Below are 24,051 nucleotides of genomic sequence, written 5' to 3'. Positions count from 1 at the left end.
GATCAACAAATAAAGGATTACAAACCCTTAAAAAAGAACTAGACTTGAAGAATTCCATTATAACAACAACATAATCAGGCTCCAGCATATAAAACTATCTCTTGATAAATTCAAAAGTGAAACCATCCATGCCTGGTCACTTGTCAATACCATAATCCCACATTCTCATTTTGATTTCTTTAGGAGGAAGCTCTAATTCCAAAGTCGCAGACTGCTCTAACGATAAGCAATTAAAAATGTATGAAGCATAGGAACCCTACAATACATAGGCTTGGTAAACCGACACATAAAATGGTCAAGAAATTTGGTTTTGATAAGGTAAGGAGAATCCATCCAAAATCGCAGACTCTCTGAAGACAAAAAAGTAAAAAAAAAAAATCATGAAGCACGGGACCTAAAATGTGTTGAGGAAGTGAAAAAAGATATGGAGAGAGTGAAGAATCAACATTCCAAGAGTGTGTTGGTCATTCAAGTGGTGTTTTGGTCATCATATGGCGGCGGTTTGGTAGAGGTCCAACGACAGTCTGATCACCTTGGTGTTGTAGCTTCAAGCGATTGAAATATGGGACTATGGAGGGTGTTTAATAAAATTGGAAGAATATGGGGGTAATAGGGGTATTATGCTTTTTATCTAATTAGTAATATTAATAAATAATAGATAAATTATAAAAAGAAGAAATAAAAGATTCTTTTAATAAAATGGAAAATTTCAAGATTAAATCAGTGGTTTATATTCATTTTCTTGTTTTTAAATATATAATTTTTCTCTGTTGAACTTAAGTGTATGTATGTACACACACACACACACAAATCAGTTTCGACGAGTACCCACATTGTAGTGGTTCCAAAAAAATTATAACTAACTCTGGAACAGCTAAAGGCAATTTGGATTCTAGAACTGATGGTTTCGAGGTTGTTCGTATTCCGAAAGCAGGTACCTGTTCCGATACTCACCCTTATTACAAGACATTGGACTTTTTAAGACATGGGACATACCAACTTCTCATTTGTTAAACATATTTAATATTTGGGAGTTGAGAAAGAATCCTAATGCATATCAAGTATACAAGTTGCAACAGAGGTTATAAAAGTATTATAAGATTGTGGCTAAACCTCAAGATGAAGTATAGTATGATTAGAAAATTATAAAGGTTAGTAATTTGACAATGAAATTACATTCCCTTTCTTTATTTTGAAGTTAGCATGTCAAATAATCAAGATTATCATTTCACTGAAGTTGATTTACTATAGATGAATCAAAGTGGTATTGCAGCTCTTATGTATTTTATTGTTTGAAGTGATCAATACATACATCATAATTGCTTCAAAAGATTATTATACTAAGTTATGAAGTTGGTAAGAGATTTCTCCTGAGTGGATTTTGATTGAGAAAGTTTACTCAAGCCAATATTCATGCTCCCAAGCTACACCTTGATGATATTGACAATGAATTGGATGGATATCATATCATAGAACCTGAAAGAGGTTTCTATTTTCTGTTTAAAGATGACATTTTACACAGACGAAGTTTAGATAAGTATGATTAGCGTTGAAGGTTTGAGAGTTATAGACTTGAAAGTGGTAAACATTGATGTTAGTTGTGACCTTGTGGGCATTTATTTGGATCGCATAAATTGATTTACTACGGCGATTAGAAATACAAACACAAGGTTTACGCAAGGCAAGTAATCTAGCACTAGCAGGTGAGATATGTACATTTGAAAATGTGTTAGGTGCTAGAAGTAGACATATCAAAGGAATTAGGTTTAAGCCATCCAAAAGAGCCTTTACCCATTATGAGGGACACTCCTCACAAACATCATCACAACAGATACACATAAAACTAACATAAACCATTTTATTTTAATTTCAAACTCTCATATAATGATCGATAAATCAATGTTAGTTTAGTAATTTTGATGGTCGTTGATTATTTTTTATAATCTTTGGTAATTTGAAGTTTTGTAGCTCGGTATATGTTCTTACTTTGTTATTTTAGTGTATGTTAGTTTGGAATTTTGATATCTTTGATAATCGAAACTTTGATATGTAGTTTATCTTGTAGGTAGTTTTAGTAGTTGGAAGTTTGGGTATGTAGTTAGGTTTCTCTTAATTTGGTATTTAGGTGTGTTGATAACCTATATATGTAAATATTTATTTTGTAGGTGCAGGGTCCAATGGATGCTTATATTAACAACCTATCATATAGAAAGAAACTTGAAAACAAGTTTTGATGGTTGTCGAAAGAAGATTATATCCCATGTAGTCATAGAGAGAGATAAAAGGGGGGGAAGAGAGAGAGAGAGAGAGAGAGAGAGAGAGAGAGAGAGAGAGAGTGAGAGAGAGAGAGAGAGAGAGAGAGAGAAAGAGAGAGAGAGAGAGAAAGAGAGAGAGAGAGAGAGAGAGAGAGAGAGAGAGAGAGAGAGGACTAGTTTATGTTTAATTGTTTATTTTGTTAATGTTTTTTAACGACAATGAATTTATTAAACCTCTAGCAAGAAGCTAGAGGACAAACAAAAAACTTAAAAAGCCATGCTTGGGGATAACACCCAATAATCCCAAGAAATAGTATTTTTCCTATATCTATTAGAAATCCAAAAGTAAGAAAACTGTCTATTATTATCAAAGATCTCATCTCTTCTAGGCTTTACCGTTCCAAAAAGAAGATTATTACGAAATCTCTAAATGATCCAAAACGAGACATCATAATTGCTTCAAAAACCTATAAAACCTCCTTAGTCATATTTAGCGAATCAACCCAATGCAAGATCTCATTAACCTTGCTATGTGAAAGAGCAGGGATATTCCACCACCTAGCTATCAAGTTCCATAAAGGGGTGAAAACATTGCAATTATAGAAAAGATGACCAACAGACTCTCCAATTTGAGAGCAAAAAGACATAAAAAAGACTCCACTTCAATGCCTTTGTCACGTAAATTCAATCTAATGGGAAGCTATTCAATCTAGTGGAAAGATTATCCCTTTCAAACCGCCAAACATGAAAATTAATCTTCTTAGGAACATAAGTATTCCGTCTAGTAGGAATGTTAGAAGACTCTAAAGTGTGTGCATCAATAAAATTTATGGTCAAAGCAACCGAGAATTCTCCCTTGATATCAAAATCTCATGAGTATGAATCATTCGAATCGGATAAAACCACATCTTGTATTATTTCACACATCTCATCCCATTGAGTACCTGTAACACCATTACGAGGATATCTAGAAAACGCGTCCAATATTCTCATTTTTGAGGATCGATCAAATAAAGACGCCATCAAATTTGTATCCAGGACAAAAATCTATGAAATTTGTTCTTAAAAAGACTCGATCCATGCCAATTAGCAAGAAAAAACAGAATACTTCTTCCATTTCCTACCTTTCTAGTACACAAATCCTTAAAAAAATACCTTTCTTCTTTAGATGATCAATCCCCCTAGAAATATCCGGCCATGGGATCAAGCCTACACTTTGAGAACTCACATGACTTCTTACAGAAAAGTGAAGAGTCGAGACCACTTTAGCCCAAAAAGCATTTGGGTTATGCAAAAAACGTCAATGACACCTGTTAAAAGCAAAAGTTCTTCCAATATCAAGACCTCCTTTTTCCTTAGAACTCATCACATTAAACCAAGAAATCTAATGGATATTTCTTTCTCCAATGTCAGAACCCCCCCCCCCCCACCCACACACACAAAAAAAAAAAAACTACCTCTTAAAATTAATGATTTTGATAGGCACTTTAAAATGGACATTCGGTTGATTGGAATACTACCCAAAACCGCCTTCACAAGAGTTAAATGGTCACCGATGGATAATAATTTTGCCTACCAAAAAGAGAATCTACTAAAAAAATTTATCAACAATAGACTACCAGTTGGCAATTCTGTTGATGTTAGCACCTACCGGAACTCCAAGATACATAAAAGGAAGGTCAATAGCATTGCATTCCAGCATAGAAGCCACCTCTTGGGCACTATCAAAATTAACTCCCACTCCAATTAATTTACTTTTACATAAATTAATCTTTAACCCAGACGCCATTTGAAAAACTTTAAGGATACAATTTATTTTCCTAGCATTTCCACCTCCCAATCACAAAGAAAAATAGCGTCATTTGTGTAAAGAAGATGAGACACCTCAAATCTCAAAGAGCTAAGAAGCACGCCATTAAAAGCCCCTGCCGGCCTAGCCTCTTAAAGAGCCACATGAAAACCCTCCATGGCGAAAACAAAAAGGAATAGAGATAAATGTTCTCCTTGATGAAGACCTCTGATAATAGCAAACTCTTCAGTGAGTATCCCGTTAATTAACACCGAAGCCCTAGAAGAATTAAGAGCGGCTCTGATTCAATTACACTGTAAATCACTAAACCTCATCTTCTTCATAACTTCAAAAAGAAAATCCCATGATAGAGAATCATAGGCTTTCTCAAAATCCACCTTAAAACCATTAATATTTTTACCACATCCCTTATAATGAGAAATAATCTCACATAACATCATTTGGCCATTCAGAATTTTATGCCCTTTAATAAAAGCAGATTACTCATAACTCAAAACCGAATCAATGACCACATCCAGACGATTAGCAAGGATCTTCCCTATAATTTTGTACTGACACCCTATAAGACTTATAGGTCTAAAGTCAGTCGTAAAGTAAGGGTCGTTTACTTTAGGAATAAGAACAATAAAAGATGGATTGCACCCTTTATGGAAACCTTAGTTGATTGAAAACTCTACACCAAGTTAAAAACATCATCTTTAATCACTTCCGAATATCTTTTAAAAAACTCAAAAGTAAAACCATCAGGTCCCGAGGCTTTATAACTACTACAATTCCACACCACTTCTTTTAACTCCTCCATAGAAAATTTAGCATCAATGACCGCTATCTGATTGCCATATAATTTTTTTAAAGGGATACAAAATAATCTGAAGCCAAACCCCTTGAATTTTGTTAATGTTTTAAGTTTGTCTACGAATCACTTCACTATATTATGAATTTTATATTAAGAATTTTATAAAATATCGTGGATTATGTATTTATGAAATTTAAATATTGATTTTATAGATTTAAATACCAATTTATATAAATACTATAATATTAGCTACTGTGATTTTTCTTTTATTAAATTGCCTTTAGTGACGACAGTATTAGCAGGATCGGCCTTATTGTTTTATGTGTTAAGATAGGGCTTAGGGCCCCCAACTGATAGGGGCCCATCTAATTTCAATCCAATGTCCGAGTATCCAAGAAAATACGTTGCATCGATTCTTCAAGCAATCAATTCGATCGACTAAGTATAAACGACGATTAAACTTCCTTGTTTTTCTCCCTTCTCTAATCGATTCAAGGCTTCAAGGCTTCAAGCAATCAAGTGATCATTGTTGTCTTTAGTTCTTCTTGCTTCTTCATTCTCGTCTTCTCGGTTTCTCTTGATGATCGGTTGGTGGCTGGCCGGCTGCTATTCTTCTCATCTGCTGTCACGGACTTACGGTAATATGCATAATCACTTTTTACTTTTGATTTTTCGATTATCTCTGATTATCTAATTGGGGTTAATAGCCAATTAATTAGGGTTAATCTTTTGAGTTTTGACATAGGACATTAGTCACCTTACACAACCACAAATTTTTCAAGTTTCAATGAACTGTCATTTGTTAAACTGTTATAGAACCGAAGAACCGATACATAGAATTTACCGAGTCAGTCTTGTAAAATTAAAAGATCATAGGTTATTAATCCACTTGATTGCAGTCAGGAATGTTGACAACTGTACTACATATTAATGTTTTTTTTTCTTTTTCATAATAAAGGAGGAGTATTTATAACATTAAGTATAGTATATATTAAAGGGTTTCAAATTTTTGGTCGCTTAGAGCCCCCAAACTGATTGAGTCGGCCCTGAGTATTAGAGGTGACGAATAGCAATTGTGGCGATCTAGCTGGGACAAGTAGACATTAGGGTCGAGTTAACAACAACGACGTGCCGTTGATAAAGGATTTAACGGGGACATTTGTTGTCCCAAATATGCCCATAGTTTTTGTAGTGAGTTAGCAGTTTTTGTAGTGAGTTAGCATGTGTAACCTTTATATTTTGTATATTGAATCACCATCCTCTAATTTCTGCTCAAATATTTGAAGAGCCACCATTTCTATAACACTTAGCACTTTAAACCTAGATTAACCATGCCAAGTTAGATCAAGACTTTTCCTTCGTTTTTCTTCACAAGATTGAATAATATTAAAAAACAACCAAAAAACTCTCCAAGATTTTTCTCCATCAGCTCACGTTTTTCTATATTCGGTCGATTTCAATCAATAGGTACATCTAATTACAATATAAAATACAATAGATATAAAACACAGAAAAATCAAATTTTACAACACCCCATTTAATTAACTATATTTCACGGCCTGAAAATTGTATCAGAATTCGGCGGTATATCAAACATCTTCACAGGACATTCACCGGAAACATGGCCTTCCGGTTCAATCGTTGAGCTCAAAACATGTTCCGAGAACCCAATATTTGACTCCGACCACCCCATTTCCTCTCCAGGCAACGGCGGCAACCCACAACTGCTTATACCACTTGCACCAAAGTAGTTCTTCTCTTGATCTTCTTCATTATTACTGAAAACCGAATTGTACCCACAAAACTGCATTCCATTCCCATCTCTTATAAAACTCTCCAGATTTGATCCATAATTAGTCCCACCAAACTCCATCTCCATATTCGGGATGTTCGGAAACCCAAATGACAACATCGGATCAACTTCACTATGCAAAACTTGATCATGCGTTTGTTCATGATGAACAGTTTGTGGCCTTTGATTTAGAAAATTTGCGTAAACTTGTTGGAGATCAATATTTGTAGGCTGCACCATCGTCGATCCACCACCTATACCATCGCCACGATCTTCTATGTTGCCACCACGACCTCCATAATCTGTCGTTCCATCACCACCATGGGAATGAAAGTTCTGTGAGTTGACCATATCAGAGATACGAATAGACTTAGCTCGTCTAGTTTTCCGGCAACCACCACCGACGGGGATGTTTCTGAGTGAGCCACCTTTAGTCCAATATCTTCTACACCCTTTGCAAAAGTATCTTGGTTGAGTCAAACTGTAATTGTTGTAGTAACAAAATTTGGTACTGGATGAACCACAACGAGGACATGGTGGACAAATCTCCACATTGGGCTTCCATCCTCTTTCCATTCTTAAAAAAATACAAGTTCATAAAGGTTCAACTGGAATCCTCTATCTGTCCACATTCAAACCACACTGATTCTTTTTCGCTGTGTGTGAAGCTGATGAAGGGAGATGTGTGTGAAGTGGAAAGAGGAATCAGTGTGTGCAAAAAGGTGTTTCCTGTTAAGAAAGTGAGAGACGGTGATGTGGTTATATTGGGTGGAGAAATATTGGCTGTCTTTGGTTTGCCTTGGGATGTATAAAAGATTTATTTAGTATAATCAATCACTTTATATTTTATCCATATACATTCAAATTATATATAAATAACTTTGATTATAGTGAAAATATTAGATTATATATAGTTATTGTTAGAAAATTATAGCGTATTAGATGTCACATATAATTTTTACACATTATGTTCATTTTGCGATTTCAATAAAACAGAAAAAAAGCTAGAATGAATGAAATTGAAATTTATCATTTAGACATAACGTTAACATAAGAGTGTGAACTTACAAGCGACAATAACGTAAGAGCGTGGACTTGCAAGTGTTTAAGATAGTGAGCAGATTTTGTGTTAAAGAGTGTAAAGAGGGCCATGCATGCACGTGTGGGTGCTGGGGAATGAGTTAGGGAAGGCAACGGGTACGGGACCCGCCTGGTGAACGTAATAGAGGTGGCGAAACTCACGGTGGTTGTCGGCGTTTGCAATGTGTGTCATGACGCCATTGGTTGATTATGAAGGGGAAGGAGGAAGCAAATTTCTCGATTACTTCAAAATTGTTTTGCTTCCATGCAGAGGAAAACTGACTTCCTCAAGTGGAACTTGTTATACCGTTTAACCATGTAAAATATCAATATTACGAAATAACGTAAGTTCTAAACAGTGACTCATGATTTGATTATTTTCGTGTAAAAAAATCTACCGTAGGTCCTTGCTTCTTGGCATAGAAGATTTTTCTGATAGGTTATAAAGTTATTTATATGTACGATTTGATACTATTATATATTAATTAGTAGTACTTTTTTCTATTTCTATTCCGTGGGTATCTTAATGATATCGGTATTTTAGAATAACGTAACTCATGAAGTGCGATTCCGTAATCTGATGAAGCAAATGATTCTTGGTTGTAGGGATAGTGCATTAGCGATGTTAGAAGCACTATGTATGTGAGTTTTTACTATCGTAGATCAATGTTTTCTACTTTTCTTTGTCCTTTGGGTTTTATTAATCGCTGGCTTGCGTTATATTAACTCATTGCTCTTTGGAAGAAAAAGTATGATGATAGCTAGTATGATATAATTAAAGAAAATTTAAAAAATAATAATAAGATGATGTAGATGTAAAAGTTGGATTTGGTGATCCCTAAGACGAGGAATGTCCCTTGGATAGTCACGCTTGGGGGTTTAGAAAGGTACATCGGATCATGGGTTTCTTGGATCACGCTTTTTAATGTATAAAATTCATGTCTCGAATTGTGTTGGCGTTCCATCCCTTCCTTCTTTTTTAGTTCCCTTCAACTGGACATAAACTCATTTCACTACCAAAGGATTTCTTGTTTAGCGGTATTCACTATTGCATTATGGCGGAAGCTTATGAAGGCCTTGGGGGGCCATGGCCTCCTCGCTTTTCACACCAGTAATTAGTAACACTCATATGACCACAAAAGTATATAACCACAAAATAAACACTTTTCATATATGATATATCTATCATAAACAATAACCTATTTCATAAAAAGTAAGCTAGCAAAATTATTATTATTATTATTATTATTATATAAGCAAAACTATTTATTTTATTGGTTATAATGAAATGTATAAATTTTGACGATGTATGCAGTTTTGATAAGAACTAAAAAAAATGTAAAGGTTTTATTTCATTACTTAGTTTCTTGGTTTTACTGCTACAACAAAAATGTCATTTAAGTATTTGACCTTTATAGAACCACATCACCAAATAAAATGGAAGATGATTTTTTAAATTAGGTTTGCACTTAAGGAACCACTCAACCCACTTTCTTATAGTTCTTTTCTATTATCTTATCTCATTCTTTCTCTTCCCACAACATATGAAAATTCTATCTTTTCCGATCCACTCAACCCACTTTCCACATTACTTAATTAAATTAAAAAAATATAAAATAAAATACAATATAACATTTTTTTTAAAAATAAATATTTGCTAACTTAAAACAAAAAAAATCTAAAATAATATTAAAAATAACATTAATTAAAAAACCACACTACAAATAGAAAAAATACACGATAATTAAAAAAACACTTCAAAAAGATAAAATAATTAAAATCCTAAAACGATAATTTAAATTAACGAGTTATCCAGAGTTGAAATGTAGACATATTCAATGTGATCGGTAAGATCAGATCGAAGTTGGTGGTGGGTTTCATAATTGCGCAATTTATGTATGATTTCTGGGTCTTCGACTTCGTCATTCGGGGGGTTGGGCTGATGCACAGGAGATATCGCAGAACCCTCATCTTTCTGTATCATTTTGTGAAGTATAATACAAGCATACATTATATTTTTTGTTTTCTTCACTGTCATAGCTTGTGTCGGCATCTTGAATATGTCCCAACGTCCTTTAAGGATCCCAAATGCACGTTCTACGTCCTTTCTTGCTGATTCTTATGCTGCCTTGAACCGTTTCTTTTTGTCCATTATTGGATGTGGATATGCCTTCACGAATACAACCCATGTTGGATATATTCCATCGGCAAGATAGTAACCATGCTTGTAGTGTTCACCATGCAGATCAAATGAGCAATCAGGTCCTGTTCCTTGATATTTCTCATCAAACAATGGTGACTGGTAGAGGACGTTCAAATCATTGTTCGAACCAGCTACACCATAGAATGCATGCCAAAACCGTAAATCTTGTGATGTCACTGCTTCTAGTATCATTGTTGGATACTGATGGTCATCCCTCATGTATTGGACTCTTAATTCTATTGGATAATTCCTCCAATTCCAATGTGTGCAGTCAATGCTACCAAGTATTCCAGGGAATCCATGTCTAGCTTCATGTGCTTCATAAATTTTTTGAATGTCAGTGGATGTTGGACGGCGTTAATATTCAGCCTTATACATTTGGATAATACCATAGCAAAAGTTTTCTAGAGCTTTACGAGAAGTTCTTTCTGACATATTTAGATACTGATCTAATGAGTCTGGGTTATAACCCTTCGCTAATTGACATATTGTTGAGGTGCATTTTTGAAGGCCATTGAAACTTCTCTGATTTGTTGCATCCTATGTTTTTTGAAAATATGGATAATTCATCTCTAGGTCACCAACAAGTTGCATAAACAAACCTTTGCTCATACGGAACCTTCTGCGGAATAGATCGTGGCCATATGTTGAATCATCTATAAAGTAATGTCGGATCAGTAGTTATTCAGCCTCTAAACGATCTCTTTGGATTGTGTTTCTCCTTTGATTGTTACTTGAGCTAACATTATTCTGGAGAAGAAGTTGTGAGATACGAGATAATGCAGGTAATAAATTATTGTTGATAAGTTCATCCTCAGATGATGAACTATCGTTGTTACCCTATTACTATTTTGCAAACGTTTGGATTCATTTTGAAAGAGAGAGAAACGATAGAGAGAAAATGAAACAAACAAACATATATATATATATATATATATATATATATATATATATAGTGAAACAAGAGAATCTTAATAAAAAGAAAAAGAAAAAGAAAAATAATAATAAAGAAAAATATTCTCAGTCAAATGATGTCGACATTCTGAACTTCATGTGTTCTACAATTCACAACCATATTTAGTTGCAATTTGTCGTTTCCTTTCAAGAACCGTGCTCAAAATAGCTCCAGTCAAATGATCATGCGGTGGTAGAAAATACTTCATATCTTGGTTCTCTATCTCCCGCTCCAACAATCGAGCTTTCAGTGCTTCATTAGCTTTGAAAATGCATAATTTTTGTTCCCGGTACAGTTGTCTCTGTTTCGCCTCTGTATTGGTTGTAGTGTTGATGTTGGCAATATCGTTGACAAGATCAAACATTTCATTTTGTGTTGACGATACTGGTGCCACTTTTTTTCCTTTTTTTTTCTCTGAGGCGGTGAGTCTTCAACATTAAACGGTTGTTGTTGTTGGGGGAATCCGGGAGGATACTGTGTATCGCAAGATGTTGTGTGGGCGTTAGATGAAGATGTTTTAGTTAATTTTGAAGAAGGAGGCAGGGAGTCTTCACCAGCTTTTGTAACCAACGCCCATTTCACGTGGTCTTTCAACCACTCCCAAGCTTTTTGATGAGGAAAGGTTTTTTGATTAATAGTACTCTGATTCTCGCTTAGTGAGGATTTTAAAACATCAGCCTCATATCTTTTGCTAGCCACACTGTTCATCATACGGTTATAGATGCAGTTGAAAGCGTTACATTTCTTTTGCAGGTCTTTCCATTTTGAGTATACTTGGTGTCATGTCCGATCCGAACCTCCAATCTGAACATTAAAATGCTCTAGAACCCAATCCCAAAATGCATCGAACCATCGTTAGTTTCCATGCTGTTTATCTTGAGAACAATCGACATATCCTTAGCCAAAGCCAACTCTTCGTGTTCCACTCCTTTCTTTGACTTCTGGCGGTTTGTAAAGGTGCATTTTTTCTCAAGAACAGGTCGCAACTCCTCGGTAGTTTCTTCTTCATTTCTTTCGGGAACCAGATCGTCACTAGAACTCTCAGATTCTACATTCTGAGAATCACGGAACTGGAAATACTCGGGTTGGGAAGATTGGAATTGAGTTTCTGGAACATTTTGAGAAAACTGATTACATGGATTATAACTCATATTTTCCTCTGAAAGCATAAATGTGTTGTAAGATTGTTGAACCCGGTAATATTGTTGTAGATAGTTTTGGTTTTGCTGGTAGTTTTGGTTTAGTTGGTAATTTTGGTATTTTTGATAGTTTGGATTTAGGTTATGTAAGATTGGAGAAGAAAACAGAATATTTTGACTTGAACCGCCTTGCGTGGATTTGCATCTTTGGTTAGAACTGCTTTGTTTACCTTTGCATCGGGAATCTAATTAAGGTAACTAAAGGAATTGAACCAATTTGTAAAATATTTCTAGACAAATCACAGTACAAATAACATTACAAATAAGTAAATTTTGCATTCATTGTAAACTTATAAAAAGAAAGCAAAAAAGTAAATAAATAAATAAACTAAATACTCACAGATGTGTTGGTGAATATTGTTCAATATTCACATGCAATAAAGTAAATTAAAGTTTACCCCTAGTCATGGTTTGCCCATAGTCGAGTTCTCATATAACAACAGCTATCACACCAGCATCAAGGCTGCTCCGTTCGAAGACCTCCATGGTCGTAAGTGCAGATCCCCTCTATGATGGGCTGAAGTAGGCGAAAAACAACTGGCTAAGGGGCAAGTCCCTGATAGCATTCTCACTAGTCCGGAAATCATTCGAGAAACCACAGAAAATATCATACGAATCTGAGAACGACTAAAAGCCTCGAGGGATAGACAAAAGAGCTACGCCGACAAGAGACGAAAACCCTTTGAATTTCAGGTTGGTGACTGCATTGTGTTGAAGGTCTCACCCTGGAAGGGCATGATACACTTCGGAAAGAACAGAAAGCTTAATCCAAGATACATTGGGCCATTCGAGATCCTCACTAGGATCAACCATGTAGCTTACAAATCCGTTTACCTCAAGAGCTTAGCAGCATACATCTCGTCTTCCACGTGTCGAATCTTACAAAGTGTCTATCCGATGTTACTCTTGTGATTCCACTCGATGAAATCGAGATCAACCAGAGTCGTAACTTCGTGGAAGAACCAATCGAAATCGTGGATAGGGAAGTCAAACAAACGAAACAAAGTCATATACCAATAATGAAAGTTCGCTGGAATGCCAAGCAGAGACCTGAATTCACTTGGGAGCTAGAAGACCAGATGCAATAGAAGTACCCACATCTTTTTTCTAGTCCATGATTGTATTCTATAGAAAGAATTTTAGGATGGAATTTCCTCTAATGGGGGGATGATGTGACAACCCGATACTTTTCCAATTAACAATAGTCAATTTTGTTAAATAAAATTTTGAATTTTATTTATTTCGTTAAGTTTGTAAGGTTAGAAAACCATTTAAATTATATGAATATAATTTATATAAGTTTCGGAACCAAAAGCACTCGAAAAATGAAGTTTCTCCCTCGAAAACAGCAAAAATCGATCAACACCTTGTTTTCGGCCGAAAACAGCTATCGAGAACCCATCTTTGGCGGAAAACTCAACCGTTATAAAGGTTTTCCCTCCGAAACTTGATCATTTCTCACCCTTTCTACTTGAATACTCTCATAATTTTCTCCCAAGGATCATCCAAGAACACTTAGATCTTCAAGAGGAAACCTTCAAATCTACATATTTTTCCTCAAAAACACCAAGAACAACCTTCATATCTTCAAAGGGCTGAAAACACCAGCAAGACCGAACACCTGATTTCGGCTGAAAACCAGTTCTTGGCCGAATACTAGTTTCCGGCCGAAAACTCATCAGACCGAGCACTCGATTTTGGATTGAGATTTGACCAAAAACCCTTCCTTTTCACTTAAATCACTCTCGGTAACTATTCCTAACACAAAAACAAGTGTTTCTAACACTTTAAATTAATGATTCCGCTAATCTTAAATACAATTATGTGTTTATTTATCATTAGGAATCTGTTAATTCTGCGTACATCAACTTGAGGGTCATCTTTCCAGTCTCGCTAACCAACACGTGCACAAACAATTGTGAGTTCATACCCCTACATATTTCATGTTTTAAATGTTTTCAGGGGGAATAAAAGTAAAACACAAGGATTTTTATGTTTTTATGCAAACGAATTCAAACGGATTTAAAAACTTTTGCAATCGATACAAACCAAGAAACCACGACATTTTATAAAAATATTTAGATATTTTTATCCCTTTTGCAATACGCTAAGCATAAGGGTAGTTTTCAACATACAACTAAAATTGCAAAGTTTTCAGTATATACATAACATACAATCAAACTATAGGCGATATAGTTTGGGAACATTACCGAACTTTTACAGAATTCTATAAAAGAGATAAGAACATACATGCAAACTATAATAGGTATAGTTTGGGATACAATACACAGTTTTGCTATTCCGAGAACAATTATACAGAAACGAACACCTATAAACTATGGTAGATATAGTTTATGATAAACAAAACTATTTTCCAAATATAAGAGTACGTTACTAAATAATTATTTAAGTGTAATTATTTTTACTCTACAAGTTATACATACGATTTCGAGTGCAAGGGAACACTACAACACTACACATAAACTAGTTAATACTAGGTTCTGAGGCACTACTTCAATTGTATCCTCCGGGGTACAGAACTAAATCCTACTACAATATAACTAGAGTCTCAAGGAGGGAGAGCGTGAGATTTGTGTATATATCTATACATGACCAACAATCTCACACCTGAACTTCTAGCTACAGTTAGCCAGGCATGCTTGGGGTGACAAATATCATACCGTTCTGATGCCTGAAGAACATCGTAGAGGTCACTAACTCAAATCAAGCATGGTTATACCAAACTCACAACAGTATAAAATAACCTTTTGTTTACAAGATTTCAATTCTTCAAATAGTTTTATTTAATTAATAGAAGTATCATACACTACAACTGGAGTATTCCATGGAATACAAACACATGGGTTTATTCTACGTAATAAAACTACTATACATTACTGGTGGCAACTAGGGTTTTCATACAAAACATACTATACATACTGGTGGTACCCAATGTTTTCATACAAAACATACTATACATACTGGTGGTATCCAGGGTTTTCATACAGAACATATTATATATATTGGTGGTAGCCAGGGCTTTTATACAGAATATACTATACATACTGGTGGTAGCCAGGGTTTTCATGCAGAACAATACTATACATTACTGGTGGTAGCCAGGGTTTTCATACAGTACATTACTATACATAACTACTAGTGGTATCCAGGGATTTCATACAAGAGTCTTAATACAAAACAATACAATACAATATAATACAGGTGGTGGTAACATGGCTTACAAACCAATACTTTCATACACAACTACTGAATACAGTAACGAACATACATTTTGGGTCTTATAGATTAAGACTACTTTACATTACTAAAGAAATTATTGGATTTTCTTAAGAAACATACAAACATTTTCACAGATTTAATGAAAGCTGTTCATTACAAAAACATTCTTATGAACTCACCAACTTAAACGTTGATACACTTTCAAAACCACTTGTATTCTCAGGGAACCGATAGACACGTACACCTTCAGGTTTTGAGAAGACGGAGCTTCTAGAGTCGCGTCTTTTACACTTTTGTTATACATTTTGTTGTCATACAAATTATGTATCGAATGGATGTAAATAATTTAATTATTCAATGTAATGGTTGTGTTTACTTTGATTACTATGATGCAATTCTTGTGATACTATACACGACGTCCTTCACCCCCGAACGTTTCCGCCGTTCCGGTTTGGGGGTGTGACAGAATGGCATCACAATGAACTCGTAATAGCAGTAACGAGTCCTAAATGCCATCTTAGGAATATCTTCCTCCTGGATTCTAAGCTGATAGTACCCCGGCCTTAAATCAATTTTTGAGAAGAAACTCGATCCCTAAAGGTGGTCGAACAAATCATCAATTCGGGGTAGGGGATATCGGTTCTTGATGGTGAGTTTGTTCAACTCCCGATAGTCAATGGAAATATGGAATGATCCATCTTTCTTCTTTACGAAGAAGACTAGTGCTCCCCAATTTGAGAAGTTTTGTATGATTAATCCTTTACTCAGCAGTTCATTCAGTTGATCGGACAATTCCTACATTTCTTCTTGGACTAATTGATATAGTGATTTGGCTATGGGGTGGCTCTAGAAATCAAGTCGATTCTGAACTCGACTTGTCGCACGCGTCGTACTCCGAGAAGGTCTTCTGGGAATACGACGGGAACGTTTCAGACTTTTGGAATATCCTTGATGTTCTTCACTTCTCCGATCTCATCAAGAACATGGGCTAGGAATGTGTGGTACTTCTTGCGCATGTGCTTTTGAGCCTTGATATAGGAGAAGATTCGGCGGTTTGTGCCAGGTTTGTCACCATAGATTACAAGGGTTTTGTTATTTGGTTAGTTAAGTCGGATGGCAATTTCGTAACACATGATATCGCCATGGTGAGGGCTTAACCAATCCATGCCATAGATCACATCAAATCTTCCCACTGTAATAGGAGTTAGGTCGATTTGGAAGGAGTGATTGTTTAGGGTTAGGGTGCATCCTGTGTATATGTCTTTGGTGCTTTCAATTTTTCCATTTGCCATTTCTATTGTGAATATTTTATTGAGTGATTGAGGTTTTTGTTTGAGTATGTGTTTAAACTTGTGGCTCACGAAACACCTCTTCGCACCGCTATCGAAAAGTATGCATGTATATGAGTTATTGAGGAGAAACGTATCGGTAACCACAGCTAGGTCCTTCATCACTTCCTCATGCCCCATTGTCAAGACCCTTCCCATGCCTCCGACATTCTTGTTCTTTTCCTTTGGGCACTCCGTTTTGAAATGTCTTGTTTCCCCCACATCCTTAACACACCTGACTCACCCCAGCGTTAGTTTCTTGGTGGTCTGTTGAGTTGGTGCCTTATAGAAAGGAGCAGTACACCCCTTCCTATTACAATTATTGCAGTGCATCTCTCAGGAAGCTCTATTGTGATGGAAGTTTTACTTGTTGAATTTAGGTATATTCCCAACATATTGTTTAGCTGGTGTTGGGGTAGTAGGGACAGTGGCGACATGGACTGCCATAGTTTGTTGTCTTTTGACAGGCTCTTGAGTTGGTTGCCCCTTTTTCTTGTTCCAGAACTTTTGCTTGTTATCTTCCCTTTTTGGTTGATCAAGTGTGGGCGCCATAATGCCCTGGCATACTCCGTGGACGAAAAGACTTTGTGCCAGACATTTGGCACTGGCGTAGGTGGTTCGGTCAGTAGATATTACCATTCCATGAATCTGGGGGGATAGTCCCCAGATGTAGAGTTCCACCTTCTTGGCTTCCGAAGCACAAAACTACCAAGTCGTTAAACCTAGTAGTATAGATGGTCACATCAGATCCCATCATTGTATGGTTCTAAAGCTCTTGCTCTAATTTCTGAATTTCGCTTCTTGGGCAGTACTCCTGCAGCATCATGACCTTTAGATCTTCCCAACTCATAGAGTTAGCCACGACAAGAGTCAAGGTCTTAACATGGCCATTCCACCAGGATAAGGTCAAGTTAGCAAAAGTATAAGTAGCGTTCTTGACTTTACATTCATCTGGGCATGAACAACTTCAAACACAGATTCGATTTTCTCAAACCATCTCGTTAAGGTGATGACACCACCGTCGCCATGAAAAGTCTTGTGCTTGTAGTTCATAAAATCCTTATAGGAGCATACTCATTGGTGTCCTTGGCTTTCGCCCTGATTGGAACTATTGGCATCGTTCCCGTTTGTGCCATTAGTGCTAATTTTTTCCATGGTGGTTGCCATCGCGGCTGCCACATAGTGGGGTCCACCTGTAGGGTTGGTGTCGGTGGAACTGGTGGTGTTCTACTGACACGCCGGTTACTTATGCGTGGTAGCATTCTTCTGCCATAGGGATTAGAGATGGAATAATGGTAAGTCCTCGATAATAGTTATAAATTGGGTATTTATTGAAATAGAACGTCTCAACTATATGTTTGTTATGACTTGCCTTTATTGCAACTTGTAAACATTTCAACAAAAATGTAATTACTATAACAAGTAAACAATTTCATAACAATTTATGAACTTAATAGTAATACCCAATGAAATAAAATACAAACAATTTCATTGATAATGTTTCATAGTAGTACATAGTTTTGGAAAATTGACCTTCACGAAGATCTATAATACACCTGAAACCCAAAACAGAATTGGTAGCATAACGACCCTTAGAATAGTGTAATCACTTATTCGCAGGGTCGGACCAACATACATGAGGGAGTAGCACCAACGCTTACTCACAAACCCTATTCTATAACAAAAGTTGAGTAGCCTAAACACTACTCATGCCGAGTGACATCCTTCGGTCCTTGAAGTGTGGATATGAATGCTCGCATCTCCTTTGCTTCCTCTTTGGCCTCCTCAGCTCGGCGTTCTTCCTCGATCATCCTCTACTCCATGTTGGCAAGACTGTCCATGAGATCCCTAACCTCAGCTCGGGTAGTTGTGATATCATCCTAAAGACAACCAATAATCCTGCGTGTCTGATCGTGATTTTCATCTAAACGATGAAACCGGGTGGCGGTGACCTCAGTAGTGGCACCAACATCTAGGATCTGGCTGGTAGATGTCGTAGCATGCTCATCAAGGTGCGAGATGCGGCAAACCATGACCAGGAGAGCCCTATCGGTTGAACCGTCGTTATAGAGGTCGTAGAATTCTAAGCACATACCGTTCAGGGAATGTTGGTCATGCTCGCAGCTCCACTGTGTAGGTCCTCTGCTAGAGAGGTGTCGGTCCCTAGAGTGGTACACCTGTCAGAATAATCTCGATTGTATGAAAGAGGGTATCCTATTACGAGGAGTGTACATCCATAATGGACCACCTGGATGGTAGTATACCTGAAAGCTCGGCTCAGGCATAGGATCTTCCATGTTACAGATGGAAAAGCGTGGGTCGCTGACCTCAGAATTAGCATCAGATTCCCCCTCCACCAGGTTCTTTTCAATGTCCTCATCATCATCTTGACCCTCTTTCGGGTCCTACTCAGTGGCTGGTGCGTCAGCCTCGACCTGCTCCCCAGGCCACTCCTCGATCCATCCACCGTTCCCATTACCGGGAATGTAAGGATCTCCTAGTAGGTGAAATCCAACCATGTCGACTGAACAAAGATAAGGGTATAAAAGGCACATAAGGAGTCCAGGTGTATGGTTCTATGGTATCATAAAATACCCCTATAGTATTTTAAAATTTATGTTTGGTTCTAGAGTTCTTTTGTATGGGGTGTTGGTAAGTTTTAGACTTGTCATTCACTATGACTATTCCTAAGCACATGTTAGTCAAATCTTGGAGAAATATAGTTGATCAAATCTAGGCCTACTCGTAGTGATCAACTTATCTTATTACTTATGTATTGTTCTTGTTATGACACCGTTCTAGTATGTAGGTATGTACTAATACTTTATAAAAAAATATATATCATGATATTTTAAAAGTATACTTTGTTAGAAATCTTTTAGTCAGATATTTTTAGTCCCATTTTATTTATAGTTGTATATCTTATATGGTTTAATATACTTAGTTCACTATAAACAATGCTCTGATACTAGTCTCTCACACCCCCAAACTAGGACGCGGAAACGTCTGGGGGTGGATGACTTCATGAACAGTATCACAACATATTGCACAATACTGATCAAGCAAACATAATCATCATAAATATAATTGATAATGTTCCATTGTTTCCAAGTATTGTATGTTTCAAACCAATTACATTATGATGACAAAAATGAATAGTATGACGTCGTAACGTCCCATCCCCAAAAGCCTTGTGGTTATATGTTTAACGGTTTCTTGAGAATACAAGTAATTATGAAAAGTGTCAACAATTAAGTTGGTGAGTTCATAAAAGTTTTGTATGGATAAAAAAATGTATAATTCTTTCCTTGTAAAATGATAGTATTTGTTCCCAAAAAATCCAATATTTTCTTAAAGTGAGTTGTAGTCTTAAAACCCAAGACCAAAAATGTATAAGTATTTCTATACTTAAAATAATATTATGTAGTTTTATTCTTATTTAAAACCATTTGAACTCATGTTACCCCATAAACTAAATGTATTATTGATTACCCATCTGAGTTATTAAAACCATGTTAAAACCGAAGTTGGCCTGCAACGACGTTCTTCAGGCATTGGAATGTTAGACATTTGTCACCCCAGACATGTCCGTCTAACTGTAGCTAGCATAAGTGCGTGATTTTCAGTCATGTATAGATCTATACACAAGTGTCACGCTCTCTTACCAAGATTTTGGTTACAATTCAGGACTTTAGTGTGTACTCTAGTAGGTACGATGAAGACTTTGTCTCACATAATTGTTTCAACAAATCTACGTTTAGTGTAATGAAAACCCTTGGAAGTGTAAATATCACCTTTCCATAGTATTTACATAGTGTAAAATAATTATACTTTTATATAATTATTCGTCTTGTCCCAAATCAATAAAACAGTGTTAATGACCCATAGACTATATCTATTATAATTTATTATAAATGTTTTGTAGTGCAAATATATATATATATATATATATATATATATATATATATATATATATATATATATATATATATATATATATATATATATATATATATAAGTTAACATTAAATTATACGGGTGTTTAATGTATAAACCATTAAATTATAATACGGTTGATAATAATAAAAAATTCAAATAATAAAACAATAATTTATTTAACGATAAATTATAAGCAAATATTTATATAATATGTATATTGGTATATAGCTATGTATAAATAATATTTTAAATGTATATAAATTTTAAATAATGTTCGATCTGGTGCATAATAATAATTATTAAAATATTGATGTAGAATATGTGAACATTTTAAAACCCCGGATAATAATATTCAAATTGAATATATTTGTTAAATGAATGAAATTTGGTTTTGAAGAATAAAAATCAAAGACAACGATTTATTCATGAAATATTGTCTAATTTCTTCCTTATTACTTATTAGGGACATGAAATTATATTGCGATTTCAAATGTAAGGGATTTAAATTTAAATAAATTTAACAAGTCTTAAATAAGTTTAGCGAAAAGATATCATGTGTATCATATATTGTTTAATAGAATGACAAACGGAAATTTTATGTTTTGTTTATTAAAATATATATATATATATATATATATATATATATATATATATATATATATATATATATATATATATATATATATATATATATATATCAAAAAGGTTTTATTTGAACTTTTCACATATGGATGACAGGATGAGTATGCTACTTTACTCGATTTAACATGATATAAATCTTTTGAAATACCAACATACTATAAATATATATTTATAGTTGAGAACAAAATTGTTTTTCCAAAAAAGTTCTTGCGAAAAGAAATGAAACAAGTTTAATTGAGAAAAAATAAAAGATTGAGAATGAGGGAATCATTCTCAGCCAATGATTTTATATATGTAAAACACATTTAGATTAAGTCATTAAAGACACGCTGTTTTTCTGAATCGTTCATTCGTTCTTCATCAACAACATCTGTTATTCATTCATCTGGATCGTTCCTCTATTCTTCATCAACATCATTAAAGACACGCTGTTTTTCTGAATCAATGTATGTCTTTTAAAAATACAAAGTAACTATGTAATTCATATGTGAATAACATATAAAAATTATTTTCACATGCAAATACATGTAATATTCACAAATGAATACAGGTAATATTCATAAATGATAATGTATTTTTTTTGAAAAAAAAAAAAAACATTGTTTTGAGGTCCTAAGCAAGTTTGTAATTTATATGTGAATAACATATAAAAATTATATCTGCGTGTGAACATATGTAATATTCACAAATGAATATACATGTAATAATCAAATATGAATATATATGTATTATTCACAAATGAATAAATATGTCAATAAGACCGACGACTACAAAATATATAAAGTTAAAGATAAAAAAAGTATTTGATAAGAATATATATTTATTCACATACAACTAATCTTTTTAGGTTAATAAAATAATTATATAAACATATATATTTTTATTAATGTTATATTCATTTGTGAATAAATGATAACTTTTTTTTCGGAAAATTATAAAAATAGAAAAAAGTCATTTTGAGGCCCTAAACAATCCTGAATGGCCGAAAAACACCGTACGTCACGGCGATGCTGTGAGTTTTGTAAATCGCACCATTTTACATCAAATATGTGAATTTCGTCCAATTCCGAGACTAAACTTCATTGCCACAAACTGTTTTGATGATGTCACTAAATTTTCATTCCTACTAGTGATGACATCATCATGACATGCTATGTATTCCTATATGAATAAAGTTTAGAAATCATTACGACATATTTAGTGTTGATGTTACTAACTTTCATCCCACTAGTAAAAACATTATTGTAATCTGTTATTTGTATTTATGTGAATAAACTATACATGTATATTTATTTATTTTGTGAATACAACCTTTATATATAAAAATAAAAAGTACACTATAAGAATTGGTTTGTGAATAGTTTTTTTTGTATATTGTAACAATATTATTTTACATGTAAAATCAACATTATACTAAGACAAACAACATTGTATTGGTTAATGAATATCATTTGCATTTGAATTTAACACGATCAAAATGAAGAATATATTAAATTGTATAACATTTACACGTGAATATAAAAAAAAAAAAAAATTGTTTTCGTCAATGATATCTTCTCAATTACGTCAACCAATCGTCAACCACTAGGATATGAACAAACCATTGATTGAAATGTTATTCTTTTATTGAGTTATAACGATACCTGAAAAACATGTGAATACACATAAAAAAATATTAAAAATATACTTTTAGTTCATAATAATAGCGATTTATCACATTCTAATAATCACATGATATATTCACACATGAATGTATAATCATATGTGAATATTATATGATATATGTTGTTTATATTGCATATTTACATGTGATATTACATGGTATATTCACAAATGAATATTACATAGTATATTTACATATGAATATTATATGGTAGATTTACATGTGAATATTATATAGTATATTTATTTGTGAATATTACACATTCTAGTCACATCTAAATATTGCATGGTATATTCATTCATGAATATTATATAGTATATTCACATATGAATAATATATAGTATATACACTTATGAATATGATACAATATATTCATATTTAAATATTAAACGATGCATTCACTTGTGAATATTACATAGTAATATCAATTGTAAGTATTAGATAATATATTCACTTACGAATATTAGATGATATATTCATATGTGAATATTACACAGTTTATTCACATATGAATATTACACAGGATATTAACATATGAATATTACAAGGTATATTCACAAATATATATATATATATATATATATATATATATATATATATATATATATATATATAATTTTTATATGTTATTCACATATGAATAACATATAAAAGTATATATTTGTTTCGTGTTTTAATAATCATATACTGATTAAGGTGCGGAAACATATTCATATGTGAATATAACATGGTAATTTAGTTTATGCATTTCATCAAACAGTTGGAGTGCATACAAGTAAGCTTTTTCAAAAATGCTAAAAACATGATACTTTGACTATTTAAAACTTACAAAATAGTAGATTGATAGAAAATTATATGAAATTTTTCAAAAAAAAATGATTTGATGTTTTTCTAACCTTAATTTCGAAATTTTGTTTGATGATCGATGTTGAATGAATGATATGAAGTGAAGCTGTTGTTGATTATCGATGATATTGATCTAATGACACTGGGAGTATAATTAATCGTAGATGTTGAAGATATGCTCGTATTCAAGCAAAATTGAAGGTTGGATTGAAAGAACCAAAAACAAAATTTTTTTGTCTACTGTTGAATGACGTTGATGAACGTGTTTTTGACGAAGATGGATGATTGATTAACACTGGATGA

The 24,051-nt window shown here is 34.1% G+C and overlaps 1 protein-coding gene across 1 annotated transcript; it reads right to left on the bottom strand.

The window, feature by feature from the left end:
- Window positions 1–6,376: 6,376 nt before the first annotated feature.
- LOC145029011 (dof zinc finger protein DOF3.5-like) lies at window positions 6,377–7,360 on the bottom strand. The gene has a single exon (XM_078977668.1). The coding sequence runs from the start codon at window positions 7,227–7,229 to the stop codon at window positions 6,414–6,416; it is 816 nt and encodes a 271-aa protein (XP_078833794.1). The 5' UTR covers window positions 7,230–7,360; the 3' UTR covers window positions 6,377–6,413.
- Window positions 7,361–24,051: the final 16,691 nt, after the last annotated feature.

Source organism: Lactuca saligna, chromosome 2, assembly GCF_052625555.1.
Source record: "Lactuca saligna cultivar CGN05327 chromosome 2, ASM5262555v1, whole genome shotgun sequence".
Taxonomy (NCBI): Eukaryota; Viridiplantae; Streptophyta; class Magnoliopsida; order Asterales; family Asteraceae; genus Lactuca; species Lactuca saligna.
Note: the sequence above shows the minus strand (reverse complement) of the source record. Positions and strands in the feature narration are given on the sequence as shown.

What these genes read in the sequence shown, in the direction of transcription:
- LOC145029011 (XM_078977668.1), bottom strand. Translation starts at nt 7,229, where the DNA reads ATGGAAAGAGGATGGAAGCCCAATGTGGAGATTTGTCCACCATGTCCT.